Genomic DNA, 21,330 nt, shown 5'->3' with positions numbered 1-21,330 from the left:
TGCAGGGAATAAATTACAACTTAAAAGGTATTTAAAACAGACGTGACAACACATGCCTGTAGCCTTTAATTCCAGCACTCCCTTGGCAAAAGCAAGTAAACTGAGTTCAAGGTTAGCCTGGTTTACTTAATCAAGTCCAGGCCAGCCAAGGCTACATGAGACCCTGTCTCAAAACACCGGAAGGAAACAAAACAAAACATTGTCTCAAAAACGGAAGGAAGGAACCAACGAAGGAAGAAACGAATGGAGAAAAGGATTTAAGTTGAAGAATTTACAGAAGCTGGCAAATCCAGTTAGGTTACTGCGAAAACTATACTAAACTCTTTTGCAATTTAAAGCAGTCCTACATAAGATAAGGAATGGTGGACTTCCTGAGGCCCCAACAACCTCACAAATATATTACATAAGCTCTATGTTAACACTAGTTCAGAAACAAAGAATAATACAAACAAGAAAAAGATAGAAGAGCATTATTACTAGTTGTTAAATGTAAACTTTCCCAAAGCTAGCATTTTCTGTAATAGCACTTCTATTCTGATATCATTTTATTAGACTATCACTAATAAACTTGTTTAATATGAGTTTACCACACAAATAAAGTGCCTTCTACACTTACCTTGTGTATTGTTTAAATGGTGGCAGAAATTATGGAAGATTAAGAATATGAAGCACATGGACATATGCTATGGAAGAGACAAAGCTTGCAGTGCAAAAAGACAACAACTGCAACTTTCAGGAAGAACTTATCTAAGTCTTCCAAATGTCCACTCATGCAAGCATGCTCAAACAGTAAGTGAATGAGAAATGAAATAACATGTTAGAATTAGGTCAAAAGGTCCTATTTGCTTAGTGATAAGGTTGTAAATATGTGTTAGCTGCACAAGTCATCTAAGAGAATTTAGAAATTAAACACTGTACCTGAGGGTTCACACAGGTCCCCTCAGGTTGTACACTTGCCTGCCTCTCTACTCATCCAAGGACTACAAGGAAGGTGCAAATCCTGCTCTGAGAAAGCCACCTAATAATGAGCTACAGTTGGCAGCAGTTAAGAAAGCGGCATCGTCACACAGAAACACAGTATCCTGGGAATGTCTGACAGTTGGCAGAAGCACAGAGATCTGATATTCCAAACTATCATTTCAATCTAATTGTAGAGACAAAGAGTGGTCTAAGCAAACCATATGAAGCATTAATATTATTGTACCTAAGAACTCAATTATGCTATCAAAGGACAAACACCATCCCAGTCAAGCCGTGAAGCAGAAGGTCTTTAGTTCAGTGCGGTTTCTCTTGCATTCAGGACCCTTACTCCTTCTGTTCCCCTCCTTTCCTGCTAAATCTTCTCAGCTTCCCATCACCTTTCAAGTACATTCCTTCAGCGCTACACAGCAATTTCAAGTGGGAGAGGGAGGGAGGAGGAGAGAGGGAATGCAGTCAGCTCAGATGCATTCCTCTAGCTGTATTTACAGGTCATCTTTGGGTCTCCACTGCTATATCCAATGGCAAGAAAGTGTTACTAACAATCCTCATTCCCTGACTCTTAGGCTCAACAAGTAAATGCAGTATCTAGTCAAACTAAAACCACAATATAAAACATTAAAATCTGAGTACAGAAAGACCTAAGAAGGTTTTTTTTTATTATATACTAAAGTAAACTTTTCCAAAAACAAAATTCATATATTAAAGAAATCAGAAAAAAAGAGAGGGGCGGAGAAACAAAGGTGGAAAGAAGCCAACTCTCAATTATCCATGCTAATAGAGAGAGGAAGGAAAGGGAGAGGTCAAACAGGTTAAAGAAATCCACATATTATCCAAAAGTCATTTTAGCAAGTACCAGTAAATTCTTGCACCAATTATTTTTCAGGCCAACTAACAAGTAGTAAAATGAGTTATAAAAATTTTCACCTCCTCTCCCTTCCCACCCTCTGACTAGAGATATTCCCAAGCAGCAAAAATGGCTAAAGGTCGGGCAGTATTAGGAAGGTGAGGAGGGAAAAGAAGGAGAAGCAAGGGGCATGGTTAATTCATAAATGGAGTATGTGCCCCTGAATAATTGAGAGCGTCATTTTGAAAATAAATACAAGAAAAAGCCTGAAATAATAATAACCTATTTGCATACCTGTAACTTGGTCTTTCACCCAAATATAAGGATAAATTCATTCTTAAAAGGGGAAAAAAGGAAAAGGAGACTAAATAAATGTTATCCTTTAAGAATGACACTGATGCATCAACTTACAACTCATTGCCCACAATCCCATTTGAATGCATCTAAGGTATTCATTGCTACTTGATTATCTAGCACAGTTTCCTATTACCAGTTCCCAAATTAGAATTCAGACCCAGTTTAAAGCATTCCAATTCAAAAGACTGAAGCAAATTCAAAAAGGGACGCATTAAATTTGAGTGTTTCAACTATGTTAGCCTGACAACTAAACACAAGCTGTCTCCATAGAGAATGTCTAAATTTCTACAATGCATACCTACCACGAAAGAAATCTCAGACTTACAGAACAAACAGCAAAACATTCAAACTACACTGTTAAAGAGGTGAGTACCCCATTCTATGTGTTAAGTAAAATGAGGGACAGTGAAGTACAAGAAGCCAACAGAGCTGTGTAATCAATTCAAATTCTGCCAAATGCCTTATATCATCACATTATGGTAACGCACTGAGTTCTTTCTCCTTTACTTTTACGTCATATTAAAACATAAAAATTAAAACAAAAGGATTACACTTTAACATTTTATGAAATAATTCTATTATCACAGAAAGGATTACTTTCTGTTCTTCAGGAGGCACTATCTCTCTGTAACTAATGGTTGATTCTGCTCAGTCCTCTGACACCCTCTACCCAATCCGTCAGTTATGACGATCTGAAAACAAATTGATAAGAAACCTTTATAATTTTATTGTTTGCTTTTTAAAATATATAATTAAGTTATATTTGTATCTCTTAAGAGAACATATATTTTATAATTTTTTTGAATCTCAAAATATCTGAAATTAGAGCCATATAAAAATTGTAATGCCTGTTTATAAAGCATCATACATATCAAGTACCATTACAAGAAACCTCCGAGTACCTTTGAATGTCAGGAAGCATGCTACTTGGTATTGAGCTCTGCTTCCAGTGGCCTTAGAATATACAGAGATTACCTTGTAATAGGATTTGACCTAAGTACTTTAAGCTTCCCTAACAAAACGCAAAACAAAAAACGAAAAGTATCAATGGAGTAAACAGTAATCACTACGGGCAGGGTTTCTGAGTATAGAGATACTATTATGATAAAAGACTCAGGGACCTGCCACACAAAAGGAAGACTGTCTCAAAACTACTTTATACTACATCATTTAAAAAATCAGGGGTGGTAGACTAATGGCTTACTTATGTGCAATTGTTGTTAACCGTTCATCGTTTACTGCTCTCCGAACTTCAGCACGGTGGCGTTCTGTTGAGATGCTATGAAAAAAAATAGCCATTATAGAACTCTGCCAAGCAGGCAGCTCTTCTCTACACTTTTATTAATGTTTAAGTCAACATCTTTTGGAGGCTGAGGATTACTTTGCCTAATGTGTATCTTCAAATGTTTCAAAATCACAGGAAAGGTTTCATGCTGATTCTGTGTAACTGAGGATTACTTATCTGAAAATCTCAGGAAGACAAACTCAGCCTGATATGCAAATTTTCCCATCTGTGAAACAGCCGGCCATGGTAAGACTAGCAGTGCTTCCTGTTAACTAGACATGGTGCTCAAGGACCTCCTTATCTCATGACTGTTGGCAGGAGGACTGGGCACTTAGAAGAAAGTCTTCTAAGGTCTTTTCTAAGGCTTACGAGTCTAATAATTCTATATTCAATGAATATAATAAAAGCAGTAAGAGTGGCAAAATAACATGTTTCTTGAGAGTACATGCAATGAAATGTGACTCAACTTCAGCTACATGCCTTCTACATTATGTTACCAATGGTAAGAATGTGCATATATTAAACATTGATAAATGAAACCATTTTTAAAGATTACATTCATTATATTCATAAATATCCAACACAGTGAATACCACTCTTCTTGTATTCTTTAGCACTTAACACTAAATTTATAGCATAAACCACAACACTTAAGGACTAAAAGCAGAATTTATGAGGAAACATAAACAAAAACATACGACTGAGAATCTGCTTAATTACATTCCTATATTAATGTTAAACAGTAAGAGACTCTCCATGTTCTCACTTCTAAATATAGAACAAAATGACTTTAAATGTAGAAAGTAAACAAATTAAAACAGAGAAAGCACAAGATATGAAAATGAATCAAGACAGAGCGCCAAGGAATCCTTCCACTAGAGCTGTCCAATGGATTGAAGTGGCACTCCAGCTCAGGAAAAGGAGTCAACTAGATTTAAGGCAACGACTTTATCACCAGCACCCACTTACATGTCGAGGATCCGGCTTACATCCCTCTTTTCCCTCTAACCAATGTCACTCTACATCCTGAAATTCAGTTGCACAAGCTCTTCTTTCTTTCGCCTGTCAAAGGACCTCCCGCTCCAGGTGCCCAAACCCTCTGATTGGCTTATACGACAGAGAGAGCCTAAGTGTCCCCGTCTTCTATAGCAGAAAGCACACAACTGGAACAGGGCCTCTAAGCACCCAGCAAACCGAACACCTCTGTCCTTTAATTTGAGAATTAAAATAAATAAACACCCATAAAATGAGATTTTTTTATTCACATCACCAAAACTTTCATGACAAATTACCTAAGGACTTTTGAGAGTTCTCCAAGAAGATCTTTCTTTTCCTTGGTGAGATCCCCCTGTGCACGAAGTGCACTGATAACTCCAGCATATGCCTCCAATTCTAGAAAAAGAAAATTATTTCATCAAGATAAGACTTCAATTTTGAATAATGTAGCCATGCAATATTAAACTTTAGGGCAAGAAATCCAAAAATAAACCAAATGCAAAATTTTAAATTCCTTTCAAAAATGTTATCAAATAAAGATTTAAGTGTCACTTTCATCATTTATATGGTTTTGTTATACAATGTCTCACAGAAGTCAAGGGTATAAAATGCTTAGAAAAGAAAATCTAAAGAACAGGTAACCCAGCCAGGTATGGTGGCCACACCTTTCTTTAATCTAAGATCTTTATATCTACAAAAACTACCATCCAAGCAATTAAAACATAAAGCCTACCATCAAAATGACTAATTTGTCTGGGTACAGTGGTACATGCCTATAATTCCAGCACTCACAAGGCTGAGGCAGAGAAATGGAGAGTTCGAAGACAGCCTAGGATATTAGCAAGACACTAATTCAAAGAGATACAGGCAAGAGAGATGACTCATGCTTGGGATAGATGTATTGGCACTTGAGTTTAATCCCCAAAATCCACTTTAAAAAAGAAAAAGAGAAAAGAAAAAGAAAAGCAGATATGGTAGTACATAGTTGTCATCCCAGTGTTGAGGGAAGCAGAGATAGGAGGATCCCCCAGGCTTACAGGCCATTAAGCCAGCCTAGCCTATTGAACAAGTTCTAAGTGAAAGACTTTACTTTAAAAAATTTTTCTTTAATTTAAAAAAAAAAAGAATTAGGTGGATGATGCCTGAGGAACAACATTTGAGGTTATTCTGTTTTCCACATGCATGTGCAGGAAAATATAAATATGCACACATGCACATGTACACACAAATATACAAACACACAAGTCAGACATGATAACACATGCCTGTAGTCCCAGTACTCAGAAGGTGAAGTGGGAAGATCATAAGTTTGAGAGGCTAATTTAGGCCAAACTAGACCCTGTCTCAAAAAACAACAACAACAAAAAACAAAACAGAACAAATAAGCCAAAGTATACATATAAATCAAAAGTCCTCAAGCCCTCCCAGCAAAATATGCAGGCCTCTCACTACCACCCAGTGTGATCTCTGTGTAGTCTTTACACATCAAGTCTAGGTTCTGTGCTACTTTTGGCTAATGGTATATAAGCAAATAGGATGCAGATACTTGCTAAGTACTTGTACTTGTGGCCTTGCTCTCTAGGAATCATAACATCAACAAGCTGTGAAGAAACCCAGAAAGAATGGCCAGCGAGAGAGTAGCTCAGCCACTTCAGCTATACCTAGTCCCCTGCTAAGCTCCTGACTGGGGCTACAGGAGAGGTCAGACAACACCAAGAAAAAAGAGGATGGAACAAAGTAATAAAACATTGGGTTTCTTTAGCCATTAACACTATGAAAAGGAGGCACCAGAGCAAACCAGAATGGTGGAAACAAATGTCCAAATTAGAAGTATCTTCATGTTCACATTGTTAAAATATTTGCTATCTGCCCAACAGAAACTCAGTAAATGTGGGTTAACTAATGATAGATGTAGGCCTGCAGACTCAAAACTAACCAATAAGTAAACCGTAGTTTCACTCTGTTCATAGTATTCACAATTCTGTCAAAAGGCAGCATTAGAGGATAAAGAGAGAGCTCAACAGTTAAAGAGCATTTGCTACTCTTCCAGAAGACATGGGTTCAAATACCAACACCCACATAGTGACTCAGAACCATCTGTAACTCCAGTTCCCTAGAATCCAACACCCTCTTCTGGCTTCCCCAGTCACCATACACACACATGGTGCACAAACATTCATGCAGGCAAAACATATACATACAAAATAAAAATATATCTTTTTTTAAAGGAAGCCTTATATAGAGGAATGGACTGAGTAAACGAAGCAGAAATGTCTAGTTCCATTGAAATACCCTGAGTGTGAGCATCCTGCATGTTGCGTATGTACTGCATATTATGTAGACACCACATGGAGTGTCTGTCAAAAGACAAAGCTCTGCTTCTCCAAAGGCAAAAAGCAAATATTAAGTTCCAAGAAATACATTTCAGCTCTGACCAGAACTGAAAGAGATTACAAAAAAGGAATAACCAGCCGAAAATTCACTATATTAAATGTTTATGCCCCATTAAAATATTCATGGACTGTTCTATTCAACAAATCAATGTTGAGTCCTAATACATACACACTGAAGAGTGTCAAGTCCTGCCCTCAAGTCTTTAACTATAAAATACGAACAAGTCAAAAAGTCACCAGACAGTGACGACAGTTTGCACACAATGGTAAAGGCAAAGGAAAAAACACGTCATCTGGTTGGAAAACACAAGTTCTCCTCAGGAAGAGATCTATCCCTGTGGAGAGTTTGGGGACGAACTTCTACAAAAGGAATAGAGAGCAAAAGCGCTGGAGATGCTTCACGTTACTTCAGTAAACTCCAGTAACAATAACTACTTTTAAAAGTTTTACATTAAAGGAAGTAAACTTGTCTGTAGTTGAACAGTCACTAATTCAAACCAAATTACTAAAAGAATATTGTAAGAGAGAGTACTGGGGGAAATATTTAAATATTTGTACGTATAAAACAAAGTCCCTATCCTCAAGATGATTAGATCAAAGTCTAAAAAGGGTATGTGTGTGTCAGGTACATGACTGGTAAATAAACAGACAAATTGTCATGAAGGTTTTACCTCACACATGTCAGAAAACAGGGAAAAAGGGAGACAGAAGTCATCTGTGGTTAGACTAAGCAAATTCTTTAATCCCAACTTAAAGAGTTATTTGATAGAACTCAGTAACTGATTATAGAAATGACAGAAAAAAATGAGAAATATTTTAGATTTTGCAAAATATTTAAGGCAACAATAATGCCATAAAAAGAAACAGACCAGAGGGAGAAAAAAGACAAAAACACCATTTCCATTTCAGGTTTTATTGTTTGTTTTTGAGACAGTCTTGTATGTGTAGCTCAGACTAGCTTTAAATCCTGATCCTTTTGCCTCCACCTCCTTAGTGCCGGGATTACAGGCATGTGCTGCCATGCCTTATTTAAAAACACACTGTTTCAAGAAAACATTATTAACTGAAGAAATAGAGCTGGCAAGATGTCCTAGTAGGTAAATGAACTTGCTATGAACTTGCTAATAAGCCTGACGACCTGAGTTCAATCCCTGGGACCCACATAGTGGAAGGAAAAAACTTGATTCCTGAAAGCTGTAGCCCGACCTCCACACATACCCCAGAGCACATATGCAAGATCTTTTGTAGACACACACACACACACACACACACACACACACACACACACACACACACGTAAAGTAAAAACAAAATTTACTTAAAATGTAATATATAATTTTTTTCTTTTTAGACAGGATCTTACCAAGTGGCCCTGGCTGACCTGGAAATCACTATGTAGACTAGGCTGGCCTTGAACTCAGAAAACCACCTGCCTCTGCCTCTTGAGTGCTGGGATTAAAGGCAGATGCCATACCTGGCTAAAAATGCAATAAAATCTTTTAATATGACAAAATTTCTGACATTACAAGTTTCATTTGAAGCTAAACTAAAGTCATGCACAAAACTGAGAGGTGGAAATATCCAACACACAGAACTGTAGCTCTGAAAACACTACCTCAGCTACACAATTCCCAGCATCCCTGTAAGTAGTCCAGTCACCATTAGAACCTTTACTAACTTCCAAGCTTCTTTCATATTTGTTGACAAGCATGTTTATAGGGATCCTGAGATATCTTAAACTTGGTTTAGTTTCTGGTGCTATTTTATTATAGGGCTAATTCCAGTAGCAAAAAAATATAATGAAGCTGGGCAATGGAGGTGTATACCTCTAATCCTAGCACTTGGGAGGCAGAGGCAGGTAGATCTCTGAGTTCAAGGCCAGCCTGGTCTACAGAGAGAGTTCCAGGACAGCCAGAGGTATATAGTGAGACTCTGTCTTGAAAAACAAAACAAAACAAAAAAAGTATAATGAAATAATAAATACATGTGAATGCCTCACAAACAAAAGATGTGCCACCCTACTTTTATAAAACCCTAAACCAGGTCCATTTAAACCATTATGTCACTCAATTATACTTTAGTCATAAAGCTCCCAAGTCAGTTAAGTCACAACTCAAGAGTTATAAAAATAAGGCGAAAGAGAGGCAGTCAAAAAGTAGCAAGCATTTACCTGCTACTGGTACCATGAATGTATCATAAATGTCTAGCCCAATTTCTTTTTTTTTAATGTGTATGAATATTTTGCTTATATGCATATATGTGTGTCTATGTACCATGTGTGTGCCTGATGCCAGAGGAACATGGATTTCCCAGAAATGGAGTTACATACGGTTAAGAGCTGCTATGCCGATGCTGGGAACCGAACCCTCGACAAGAATAGCCAGTGCTCCCAACTGCTGAGCCATCTCTCCAGTGCCCCTTCCCCAGTTTCTTGATAATTAAAATGTTTGGCATCCTCCATTGAAACAATTTACTGCTGTTTCTAAAAGGACAAAGTTTTAAGCTAACAACACTTTTTAAAAATTTTTGTGTTTGTGGTGTGTATGGGGGAGGGGCGGGGGAGGGGCAGAGAAAGAGAGAATCTGACATGTGAGTGCAGGTGCCCCAAGAGGCAAGAAGAGGGCATGAGATCCTTGAAGCTAGAGTGGTGAGTACTTGTGCGCAGTCTGATATCACGGTTGACAGGACTGCTTGAGCTCTCTCCAGCCCTTAAACTAAAAACTCTTAAAGACGGTATGTATCTCCTCTAGACTTAGGATTGGAGTTAGTGTTTGAAAGCAAGTCAAAGGTTCACTGTCATGACAGTAACTCGGTGGGAGGAAGAAATCTTTCGTCAAACTGATGTCAAGGTCCACTTTCCTAAGGACCACGGGAGATGGCTGCTTTCCTTAGTACAGAAGCAGCACCCCAGCAGCATCTCCCACACAGTTTCCTTAAAACTACCGACACATTCATAGCTAGTTATTTTTTACTTTTACTTGAATTGTCTTTTAATGCTGAATTGTTTACTGCCCCCTGAGCCTATGTCTTCGGTTTCTTCTGGGATATATTATTTTTCTTCCTGTGCAACCTCTTCTTCTAGCTTAAGAACAACCTGATCCTCTTCAGTGATGATCAATCTGACATGGCAAGGGGAGCCCCCAAAATAGGTCAATCTGACCCTAAGCTCTGTAAGTCCACTGGCACATCTTGGGTGATTGGTTCACTGGATATACTCAGTAATTGAGAATCTACATGTAAATTCAAGAATTAAGCATTACTCTCTGCATTTAAAAATGTACAGAAAACATTCTCCTTGAGCTGCTGATGCTGTGACTGGACCCACTATTTGGCCTGGCCATACATGTTAGCCCCATCATGGTAACAACTCAATAGTACACATTGCTTTTATAAAGTGGCATCTTCCTGATAACTGGTAGCTTCCCAGACATGTATAACCTTGATGGCATGGGCAATTTCATGGGTATTCATTCTTGAATACCAAAACTTTAACCTCTTGATGTGCATTTTATAGGGTTTTATCATCAAGCCATTTTCATACATCACCCCAAGTCGTTTATGGGAAAAACTAGGGGTAAACTTAAAAGTTACTACTTTATATTTAAACCCAAACCCTTGACTCAAGGCCCTTAAAACCCAGAAACCTCAGTCCAATTTACTGTTCTTGTGATCTGTTCATCTAGCATGTTTTTAATTCTGAAAGAAATGGAGTTCAGCTGGGCGGTGGCGGCACACACCTTTTATCCCAGCACTTGGGAGGCAGAGCCAGGTGGACCTCTATGAGTTCGAGACCAGCCTGGTCTACAGAGCAAGATCCAAGAAGGGCAGCAAAACTACACAGAGAAACCCTGTCTTGAAAAACCAAAAGAAAAAAAGAAATGGAGTTTAATTTTATAACCAACAGCAAGTTACATTAGTGCATGTCTATAGCCAAGTACCTCCAAAATAGTGACAAAAGTTTACATATAAGTTTAAAAGATTGCCCCCACCCCCAAAAAAAGAACCCTCTTCAAACTTCTAAAACAAGGTTAAGTAGTTTGAAACCCTCAGGGGGGGAAGGGGAAAGGAAAAAAAAAAAGGCAGACATTATAGCACTAGGTCCACAGTAGATACAACTTTATCTGAGCTACATATAGAAATCACAACAAAGATTTCCTCTGATGGAAAACTTCAGTGACCTACAAATATGTCTGAAAGTAGCTGCTTAAACACTATATTCTCAGATGTCAATCACAATGACAGGCTTTTTATTTAATTAATCATCACTGCTCCTTTTCAAATTATTCTGTCACTTATTTCACTTAATGCACTAGCCTCAGGCTACAGTGGTGGTAAATAAGACAAGGCCCTTATAGTCTATAATAGCATTTTTCATGGATTTTCACTTTAAACCAACGATTCAAATGATTAGAGTAACTCTTTTATCTCAATATTCCCAAGAATGGCATGTGCCTAATACCATTTTTCACACATAAGGAAAAAGTTAGTTCACTATACAAAACACATGCCTTAGCCTTAGGGCTTGCTTCTCTCCCCCCTAGATGCTTGTTGAAAAGGGCTGCTATAAATGGAAAAAGAAAAACATTAAATAATCAACTTTAAGCATAAAGTGTGCTTTGTCAATTACAATAATTAATTGGGAAAACAGGCAGCTTGCATAAACTTAGAATCCAGAAAAGGTATGACTCACACATACACATCTATTAAAGTTAGTAGTGTGCTAATATGAGACCAAAAACCAAAACCAAAACCAAAAATACTGCCTAGAGCAGTATCTTTCAACTTGTGGGTCTTGACCCCTTTTGGGGTCAAACAACCCTTTCACAGGGGTTGCCTACGATCACTGGAAAACACAGAATCATATTCACATTACGATTCACAACAGTAGCAAAAATACAGTTATGAAGTAGCAACAAAAATAATTTTATGGTTGGGGGGGTCACCATGACATGGGGAACTGTATTAAAGGGTCACAGCATTAGGAAGGTTGAGAACCACTGGCCTATAGTCAAATATTGACTACATAACTTCCTATGAGCATTACCTTAGGTTTAAACTTCGTATGTAAAATGGGGACCCAAACAAAATGAAGATCTATTGGGGCGTGACTATTATGTGAGATGCTGACTTTAATAATACACAACGGGGGCTAGAGAGATGGCTCAGTGGTTAAGAGCATGACTGCTCCTCCAGAGGACCTGGGTTCAATTCCCAGCACCCACATGACAGCTCACAGCTGTCTGTAACTCCAAGATCTGACACCCTCACACAGACATTCATGAAGGCAAAACACCAATGCAAATAAAATAAAAATAAATTAATTTTTTAAAAAAGAACACACAATGGCCAGGCTTCCCATTTATCATAGCTCCTTGTATCATAATTCCTGTATCTCACTTACAAATCATTCTAGGCCCTGGGAAACCGGTGAGAAAGCTGAGGACCATGCATGCTACCAACAGCCATGACCCACACAGAAAATGAAAAGGGTTACAGAAAAATACAAAATAACAAAAATAAAACCATTAGGTAGGCATGTCAGAGCACAGCTGTGGTACTAGCACTTGGGAAGCTGAGGCAGGAGAAAGCCATTTTGAAGACAGTCTGCGCTACACAGTGAGCCCCTGCTCAGAACAAAAACAACAAAATTCATACCCAATTTTCGGAGAATTCGTTTGCATTCATCCCTGCTGAGATCCAGAAGGGTTGGCCACACAACAGGCATTGCTGCTTCTGTTTGGTAGCCCCAAAGAGCTTGTCCTCCCTAGCAGAAGAAAAACAAATCCAATTACCAAAGTATATGCAAAAGGCCCCTCACTTGGCGCTCCATCCACAGGCTACAAAGTAAAACTGAAAAAAATACCTCACAACCTTCTTTCATCACCGTGCTTGCCAGTTTCTGACAAATAATCAAACCACCATCTGAGCACACTGATTCAGCTCAGATTAACAGTTGAAAACCACGGGGTTTAGAGTCAAACACTTGGTTCCAGTTCCAGCTTTACAACATAATTAGTTGTTTCATCCTGGTGAACTGGCCTGTCTGAACCCTATTTGTACACGTTTATGGAGAAAAAAAAAAAAAAGTAATCCCACCCGGTTTGGTGTTAGTATTAGAAAACAGGGCATGTCAAGTTCTTTCATAGTGGCTGGCATAGAACTTGCCAAATTGTACCACCTGTGCAACCTTGGACCAGTGTCCAGTTTCCTTAATAATAAGTTATGAGATAAAATAAGCAAAGGGTAGAGCATGTTTTTGGGGTAAATGGAACTTAATAAAGAACTCTTCTCAAGTTTTGGTAGTAAAATAGTCATGAATCCACAAGTTACCCAAAGTTTAGATGCCTGGAATTTCGCACTGAGAATTCCCTAATCTGGAGGACAATAGGACACAGAACCGGTAGCTCACACATTACTGGCTGAGCACACAGTAGACTTTCCTTGAACATCTGTTAAACTGATAAATGGATTGTTAGCACGAGAGGAGGGTGAGTGAATGAATGAGCCAGCTAAAGAGTCCAACACTAAACCGATATAACTCTTCTATTGCGTTCCAGGCTCTGGGCTGCTAACTCCAACTCTTAGCCTCAAGTGGAGCCCCCTTCCCCCTATTTCCCATCGTCCTCCGAGCTCAGAACCAACCCTGAGCCAGCCAAACTGGACGGCGCGCCCCAGCTGGCAGGATGACATAAAGAAAGGGGGTGGAGAGGAGGAAGGGGCAGAGCCAAAGGAATCCGTTCGCTCCCCAAACCAGTCCCCGCCTCCCGATAGGCTCTCGGAGGCGGCCGGCGACCGCCCGAATCAGGCACCACGTCACGGCATCCCAAAGCATCCCCTCTAGCGGAGCCCACGGCGGGGCCGCACAGCGAGGGAAAGCCGGGCGGCCGGAGCGCGCCCCGGGGAGCGGGGGCGCAGCGACTCCGCGCCCCGCGCCAGTGTCAGCGGGCAGCCCGCCCCGCCCCCTCTCCAAACACGCACTCCCTCACAGCACCACAACACGAGCAGCCCGCCCGGCTCCCCGCCTGCGCGCCTCAGCGCCGGTTCCAATGTCAAGCCCGCGCCCCCGGGGCCAGCAGCGGCTCCCGGGAACCTTGGTCAGCGTCCGCGCCTCGCGCTCTCCGCAGTGGCCAGAACAACGGAGAAAAAGCAGGGATGCGGACAGCCAGCCAGACGGTCCGGATTCGCCCCGGGGTTCCCAGACCTCGACCTCCGGTGTCCCATCACCAGGCGCGCCGGAGTCCCCCTCGGTCCACTTGAGGGAGCCCCCACGATCCCGTTAGGAAACAACGGAGGATGGGGCTGACCGCCCCAAGCCGGGCTCCCAATGACGGGCTCAGCGCCCCCGTACCCTGGATAACCTGCCAGCTCTTCCCAGGACCCCGCCTAAGAGACACCCACCTGCCCGGCCTTTCGGGGCTCATCTAAAAGGCTCCTCCGCCAAGACTAGGGGACACCAGGAATTAGGTTTGTTTGCGGTGCCTCAGAAGGGGCAAGATGGCGACAGATACCAGAGCGCAGGCGCAAGCGCGCGCGGCTCGTCGGGAGGTGTAGTTCGCCTTTCCCGCCTTTTGAGAAACGAGCACTCAAAAGCCTCCATTCGCCCCGTCGTCCTTTTTTTCCACCGCGGTCTGAAAGGAAGGGACGGGCTTTGCGGGGCCTACTGGGAGTTGTAGTCCGAGCTCAAACTCCGTCCTCTTTCTGTCGCGGCTTGCCGGTCGCGTACGCAAGGAAGTCTGGGAGTGTAGTTCCTTTTGGCTTCTACATTACCCTCCAGTCTCTAGCTTCGCGCGCCTCTCCTCCCGGCCTTTCCCAGCCAATCGGCTGCTCTTTCAGCTAAACGTGTGGCGTCACACGTACCGGCCAAAATGGCGTCGGTGATTGGACCTGGGCTTCGACCTTCACTCTATCGAGGTTGGGGTGAAAAGAACCCCAGCTTGGTCCCTGATGAACGGTTGAGGATTAAGGTCCGGTTTCTCAGACTCTTTGGAGCAATCATCAGCGTCCTTCCACCACCAAGACGACACCTCAAGAGAAATTATTTACGCTACGAGAACTGAGAGAGAGGACCTCACAGTGGCCCGTACCCCCTTCTTGGTGTTAAGAGTTGCAAGTCGAAGAAGGGAATCCGAGCGTTCTCGGCTTGGGGTTACGCCATGTGCAAAATAGAAAAGATAGCGATATCTTGTGCTCTATCTGCCAAAGGGAAGAAGGGATTTACTTGAGGCACTACGACATGGTAGGTTCGCGTTCTGCCTTTGTTATTATTTAACCACACCATGTTGTGGAAGTCTTGTCCCCCTGTTTTACAGATGGAAAGAGGCCCAATATATTGTTACAACGATCCGAAAAATCAAAGTTAGTTTCTAGTATAATAAATTCCATCAAATTGTGTGGTGTCCTCCCTCCAAATGTAGAACTCTGGGAACATCGGATGCAATGAAAGTGCACAAGTCTAAAGGAATTGTTAGTATGCATCTTGCTGTTAGCAAATTTCCTTGAAAACTAGGATTACCACTGGAAGGACATTTAGCTCAGTGGTAGATTGCATGTAGAGTATGCGCAAGACCCATATCTCTGAATTTGATTCCTAGCACGAAGCGGGCGAGGGGAGTATCAACAAAAACTACCCTGGGAAATATTCAGATACACAACGTGAATGAAAGTTCTTTTCCTAAATGGGTCGCTATGAATTACATTTGTAATCCCAGCACTGGGGAAGTGGAAGAAGGAAGATCGGGAGTTCAAAGTCAGCCTGGACTGCAGGAGGCCCTGTGACCAAAACCGTTTTGGGTTTTGTTGTTGTTATTTTGTGGTTTTGTTTTTAATAAATTGTGGACCACTGCATGAATGTGAGTCTTTTCGTTCTCTTGAATGGAGATGTAGGTTAGTCAGGAATAAAAAGGACCATTTAAATTTCCTACATGCCTCTTCTGATATTCCTGTGTACATTGTGAGGTCAGTTGCTTAAGAATACCTTATAAAGTAGTAAATTAAATATTAATAGGAGACTTTGTAATTTAACAGACATTTCTTTGATTTGACCCTTGCAGCATCTCCGCCAGGCGGGTGTAATTAACTTGCCCATCCTGTGAATGGGAAGGCACAGCTGTTCAGGAACTGGTGAACCACGGGCTACATAGTAGTACCCTGTCTCAAAAGGCAGTAACAAACGGCTGGAGAGATGGCTCAGTATTTCAGAGCAATGGCCTCTTCCAGAGGAGCTGGGTTTTATTCCCAGCATTCATGAGGTAGCTCACAACCATTTATAATCCAGGAGTTCCTCAGGTGCTGCACAGATGTAGTCCACAACACGAATGTAGTGTCACAACATGAATGTAGTGCACAGACATGCAGGCCAAACACCCATTGCAGAAAATAAATTCTTAAAAAGGCAACAAAAACCTAACTCTTGGCCAGCTGGTGATGCACACACCTTTGATCCCAGCACTTGGGAGGCAGAGGCAGATGGTTCTCTGAGTTCGAACTGGACTATATAACTAGTTCCAGAACAGCGAAGGCTGTTACATAGTGAAGCCCTGTCTCAAAAAAACAAACAAACAAACCTGACTTTTATGATAAGTCAAATATGCGTAACAATGGTTGGAGTTAATTCTCCATCTTTTACATAAGTCCTTACAATTACTAACTATATCCCTAGTTAAAAATAAGTCCCTGATACAGGTTTAAAAGCAGGACCCACATAAGTAAATGACAAAGCAAGGTTTTAAATTTAGCAGCCTGGGCTGTGGAGAAGGTTCAGCAAGTAAAGACACTTGCTTTGCAAGCCTGGTGACCTGGATGCAATCTTCAGAAGCCACTCATGTGATAGTGGAGAACTATCTTCACAAAACTTTCCTCTGACCTCCAACATGTACACACACCAATGAGAGAAGCTTTATTTGTTACAAGTTTGGGCAGCTTGGATCCAGAGTCTACACCTTCAGCCAATGGTAGTCCTCTAGCTTAATGTTCAGCAAGAATGCATGAAAGTCCTGGCAAGATGCCAAATTTCTGGTTGTCTAGTTAGGGCCAGATCCTGGTTCTAACAAACTCCCAATAACAATGCTAGTGCTCATATCATTTTACATCTTCCCTCTTTTTCCTTTCATTCATTGGTGGTTTTTGTTATTGTTTTAGAGACAAGATCTCACCATGTATTCTAGGTTGGCCTCAAACTTGAGATCCTCCTGCCTCAGCCTCCTGAGTGCTAGGATCACAAGTATGTGCCACTGTGCCTAGCTCTTAAACATATTGATTTTGTAGCTAAGGCTGTAATAATAGCCTCTCTATGCTATCTCTGACTGCTTTGTATTTCCAAATGTTCCCAGTGTCTTTTCTCTTAAGGATCATATTTAAACTACCCTTCTCCCTTACATCTCGTGAAACTTACTCTGGCCCTACCAGTCTCTCTAGCATGAGATAGACATTCCCATGTCCTGACACTTATCATGTTACAGAGCTCAAAACATAGAGTTAAGGTTATTTGAAATTCCTAGCTACAACAAGCTCTTTATGGAAAGGGAGCCTAGCACATAATAAAATAATAACTAAAATATATTCGCAGCTTTCTCTATTTCAGGTGCTGTTCCATATGTTAGCTTCCTTAATCCATACTATAATCTGATATTAACTGCATTAGTCATAGTTCTCTATAGGAACAGAACTGATAGAATAAATAAATACATACATACATACATATATGGAATTTACTGGAGTGGCTTATAGGCTGTAGTCCAACTAGTCCAACAACAGCTGTCTTCCAACAGAAGGTCCAAGAATCTAGTAGTTGTTCAGTCCATGAGATTGGGTATCTCAGCTGGTCTTCAGTACACACTGGAATCCTGAGCAAGTAGGCTCTGTGCCAGTGAGGGAATAGACTTGCCAGAAAGAGCAAGTAAAGCAAAGACAGCAAGCTTCCTTCTTCCGTGTCCTTCCTATGGGCGGCCAGTGGAATATGTGGCTCAGATTAAAGATGGATCTACTCACCTCAGATGATCCAGATGAAAAGTAAATCTTCCCACTTCCAACACTTCAGTTAAGGAAAAAAAAAAATCCCTCACAGATATACCCAGCCACTTGGGTTTTAGTTAATTCCAGATGTAGTCAAGTTGACAACCAAGACTAGCCATCACAGTAGCCATATTTTAGTGGATGAAAATAAAACAAGGCACAGGTTAAATACCATGCATAAGATAACAGATTAATAAAGTAGCAAAGCTATGATTTCAAATGGATTAACTTCTGAGGGAGAAGACTTCCCCTGCTAGACCTTAAGGATCACAATCACCTAGTCTGGGATAGTGCTTAGGAGTAGATAGAATAAGTGCCTTAACTATTCCTTGTTTATCTAAGCAGCTAAGTATTAAAATTGATTTCTTCAAGGTAAGAGGATTGCCATGGGGCTAGAGAGATAGCTCATTGGTTTAGAGCATTTGTCGTTCTTGCAGAGGACCAGGGTTCCATCCCCAACACCTACATGGTGGCTCACAGTGTCCATAACTCCAGTTCCAGGGAATCTGACACCCTTTTCTGACCTGCTGGTTCACATACATGCACATAGGCGAAACACTCATACACATAAATTAATCTAAAATGGGGGGGGGCTGTTTTTAATTGTGTGTGTGTGTGTGTGTGTGTGTGTGTGTGTGTGTTTATTTATGCACATGACTACAGTGCTGATGGAGGTCAACAGAGGGCATGGAGCCCCTTGGAGCTGGAGTTACACCTAAGTGTGAACTGCTGGATATGGAGCTCGGGAACTGAACTCTGGTTCTCTACGAGATCAGTCAACACTCTTAACTGCTGAGCCATCTCTCCAACCCCAAATGGCTCACTTCTACATTTAAGGAAGAAAGGAGTCCAAAGAAGTAATGGAATGGAAGTCTCAGGAGGCTTTTGGAGCAGGGGTGGCCTTTCTGGCTACAGTTCTTTCCACTGTACTACGCTGCTCTTAGATTCTTGCCTTGAGAAGTTTGCCACTCTGATGTAGCCAAGGGATGTACTGAAAACTGGACTATCAGCTAAAACCAAATAAGTAAACTATGAAATAATAGATCAAGATAGTGGATTTAGAGACAAAAAAGAATGCAAACAAGTAATTAATAATTAGAATCAACATTCCTGGAATCAAATAGCATCAGAAAGAGCTTGAACAATCTAGAGTGGCTCCAGAAAGGACAGTAAGACATCTGGCCACTACCTCAACTTCAGCCATTCACCCTTAGTACTTTCTGCTTCCTGAATAGCTAGCTTCCTTGGTTTTGGTGGTGGTGGTGGTTTGTTTGTTTTCTTTCTTTCTTTCTTTCTTTTTTTTTTGAGACAGGATCTACCGACTGTTCTCACTCTGTAGACCATGCTGGCCTCACACTCAGAGATCTGCCTGCCTCTGCCTCTGGAGAGCACCTCTGTGGAATAGGTTTGGGTTTTTTGGTTTTTTGGTTTTGGTTGTTTTTTTTTTCCCCAAACCCTCTTCTTCCTCCTCCTCATTGTCCCTCTGCTCTTGCACTCACCATCATAAAGGCCTTTCAGCATCGTTGCTGCTGGTCAGCTACTCACTTCTGTGACCACGTCTTGCACTTCATTCTCAAGTTGTTCTATTGAAATCAGTGACCAAGTTATCAACACTCTAAGCAAAGCTTTTTACTCCGGGTTGCTTATTCCTCCACCCTGACCAAACCTGTTCAACTTGAGTGACATTTACAGGCTTCCAGTTATCCACTTCAATTCTGCTTCCTTTTCCTGTGTTTACTTTCTACTCTGAACCCCACAGTCATTTATGTGATACTCGGTCTTCTCACCAGTTCCCATTTGTCTCTGTCCTATCCACCCTAAGACAATCTCAACATTACATAATTTTCTCCTGTGTTTATTAGTCATTAGTGCTTAATGAATTATCCCAAACCCTAGTGACTTGAAACAATAAATATTTTTGTTTTAACTCAGTTTGTAGTTTCTGACAAAATCACAAGTAGCTCAGCTGGGTGATTTTTAGGAGGAAGGCAAGGTTGAGAAAGGGTCTTATTCCTGTAATTTCAGGCTGGCCTAGATCTCACTCCATAGCCAGGCTGCAGGGCCTTGGAGGCTCTCACTCCATAGCCAGGAACTCACTCCATAGCCAGGCTGGCCTGGATCTCACTCCATAGCCAGGCTGGCCTGGAACTCACTCCATAGCCAGGCTGGCCTGGACTCACTCCATAGCCAGGCTGGCCTGGATCTCTTGGCAACCCTCCTACTTCAGCTTCAAGTGGTCTGATTACAGGAATAATACAGGCAGCTGGATGATTACTGGACATGTTTTAAAATATCAACTTCCATGGTCCATAACTATTTACATCCTGGTTTCTAGCCAAAATAACTCACGTCCCTCCCACACTCCCTTGTATCCTTCACTCAAAATTCCCAGTCTGCTGTCCTCATTATAAAAATAGGTTTCTGGTTTCTTTCTTTCTTTTTTTTTAATGAATAAATAAACTGTGTGTGTGTGTGTGTGTGTGTGTGTGTGTGTGTGTGTGTGTGTGTAGAGCTGCATGCCAGAGGGCAACTTTTGGGAATAACCTCTTCACCCTGGGTTCTGGGGGTCAAACAAAGGTCATCGGCCATATGTAGAATGTGTTTATACCTACTGAGCCATCTTGCCAGCCCAACCTTACTCTTGAGGACCACAAGTTTGTCATCCTACTCCGGTCTAACTAAATTTCCTGGGGCACATTTACACGAAGTGTAACAGTTTTCCGTGTGTGTCTAACAGTCAATGATAGAAATTGGCATAGCATGGCCACCATAAACTTCTGTTCCAAACGGGAAAAAAAGAGCCAGAACCAGTGGCACAGGCCACAAGGACAACACTGGAAAAGCTGAGTTAGGATTGTCACACAGCTGAGGCTAGCTGAGCACACCCGCCCTCAAACTGCCCCTGGGATTGAGGCTCAGGTTTTGACCTAGGCCTGACTCTCCACAGCTCCTGACCCCACCTTCAGGACTTTCTAAATTCTACTTTCCCAGTCGTTCTTTTCCACTTCAAAACAAAAGCTGTTTTGAGGCCAATTGATTTTTCACGTGCTTCCTGCTCATCAAAGTTCAGGGGTGCAAAGGCCCATCTTCATTTTAACCATTCTCTGTTTCTTTTCATCGAAATTTGTAATATATGATTGTTTTTTAAAATGTTTAAAAGTTTCTGAAGAATCTATATTCTCATTTATATAGCCGCTCCAGCAAGTTTTATCCAAAGAAACGCTTCTCTATCATAGTTTTCCTGTAAGCTTGCTGTGGGATAATAAGCTTAATAGTCACAGAATTTTTATTTATTTGAGAACAGGGTCCCATCTGATTCAGGCTAGCCCTTGAACTCCTGCTCCTCCTGCCTCTACCACCCAATTCCTGAGATTACAGGTGTGCTCCCCAACCCTAAATTTCTATCACTTTTAAAGATGTTGAAGCATACTGTTAAGATGTTTGTTTAAAGGGACTGTTTTCTG

General features: G+C 41.2%; 1 protein-coding gene and 1 long non-coding RNA gene across 17 annotated transcripts in view; one reads left to right on the top strand and one right to left on the bottom strand.

Moving 5' to 3' along the window:
- Positions 1-14,357, bottom strand: part of Emsy (EMSY transcriptional repressor, BRCA2 interacting) — a 74,996-nt gene extending 60,639 nt beyond the window's left edge. For 8 of the 16 annotated variants that reach the window (XM_037197263.1, XM_028877476.2, XM_028877478.2 and 5 more), the window contains exons 1-5: positions 14,255-14,356; positions 12,512-12,620; positions 4,760-4,859; positions 3,387-3,461; positions 2,120-2,161 (exon numbers count right to left, since the gene is read on the bottom strand). In XM_037197263.1, the coding sequence (XP_037053158.1) occupies positions 2,120-2,161; positions 3,387-3,461; positions 4,760-4,859; positions 12,512-12,581 (287 nt within the window). In that variant the 5' untranslated portion in view covers positions 12,582-12,620; positions 14,255-14,356. Of the gene's footprint in view, positions 1-2,119; positions 2,162-3,386; positions 3,462-4,759; positions 4,860-12,511; positions 12,621-14,254 lie in introns of all 16 variants that reach the window. The other 8 variants (XM_037197265.1, XM_028877477.2, XM_037197267.1 and 5 more) reach the window with 3 other exon arrangements.
- A 646-nt stretch (positions 14,358-15,003) lies between these two features.
- LOC119086314 lies at positions 15,004-17,911 on the top strand. The gene is made up of 2 exons (XR_005089565.1): positions 15,004-15,092; positions 15,448-17,911. It is a non-coding gene; the product is annotated as an uncharacterized LOC119086314 (long non-coding RNA).
- Positions 17,912-21,330: the final 3,419 nt, after the last annotated feature.

Source organism: Peromyscus leucopus, chromosome 1 (genome assembly GCF_004664715.2).
Source record: "Peromyscus leucopus breed LL Stock chromosome 1, UCI_PerLeu_2.1, whole genome shotgun sequence".
Classification (NCBI taxonomy): Eukaryota; Metazoa; Chordata; class Mammalia; order Rodentia; family Cricetidae; genus Peromyscus; species Peromyscus leucopus.
The sequence above is the reverse complement of the archived record's forward strand: the minus strand, read 5'-3'. Positions and strand labels throughout refer to the sequence as shown.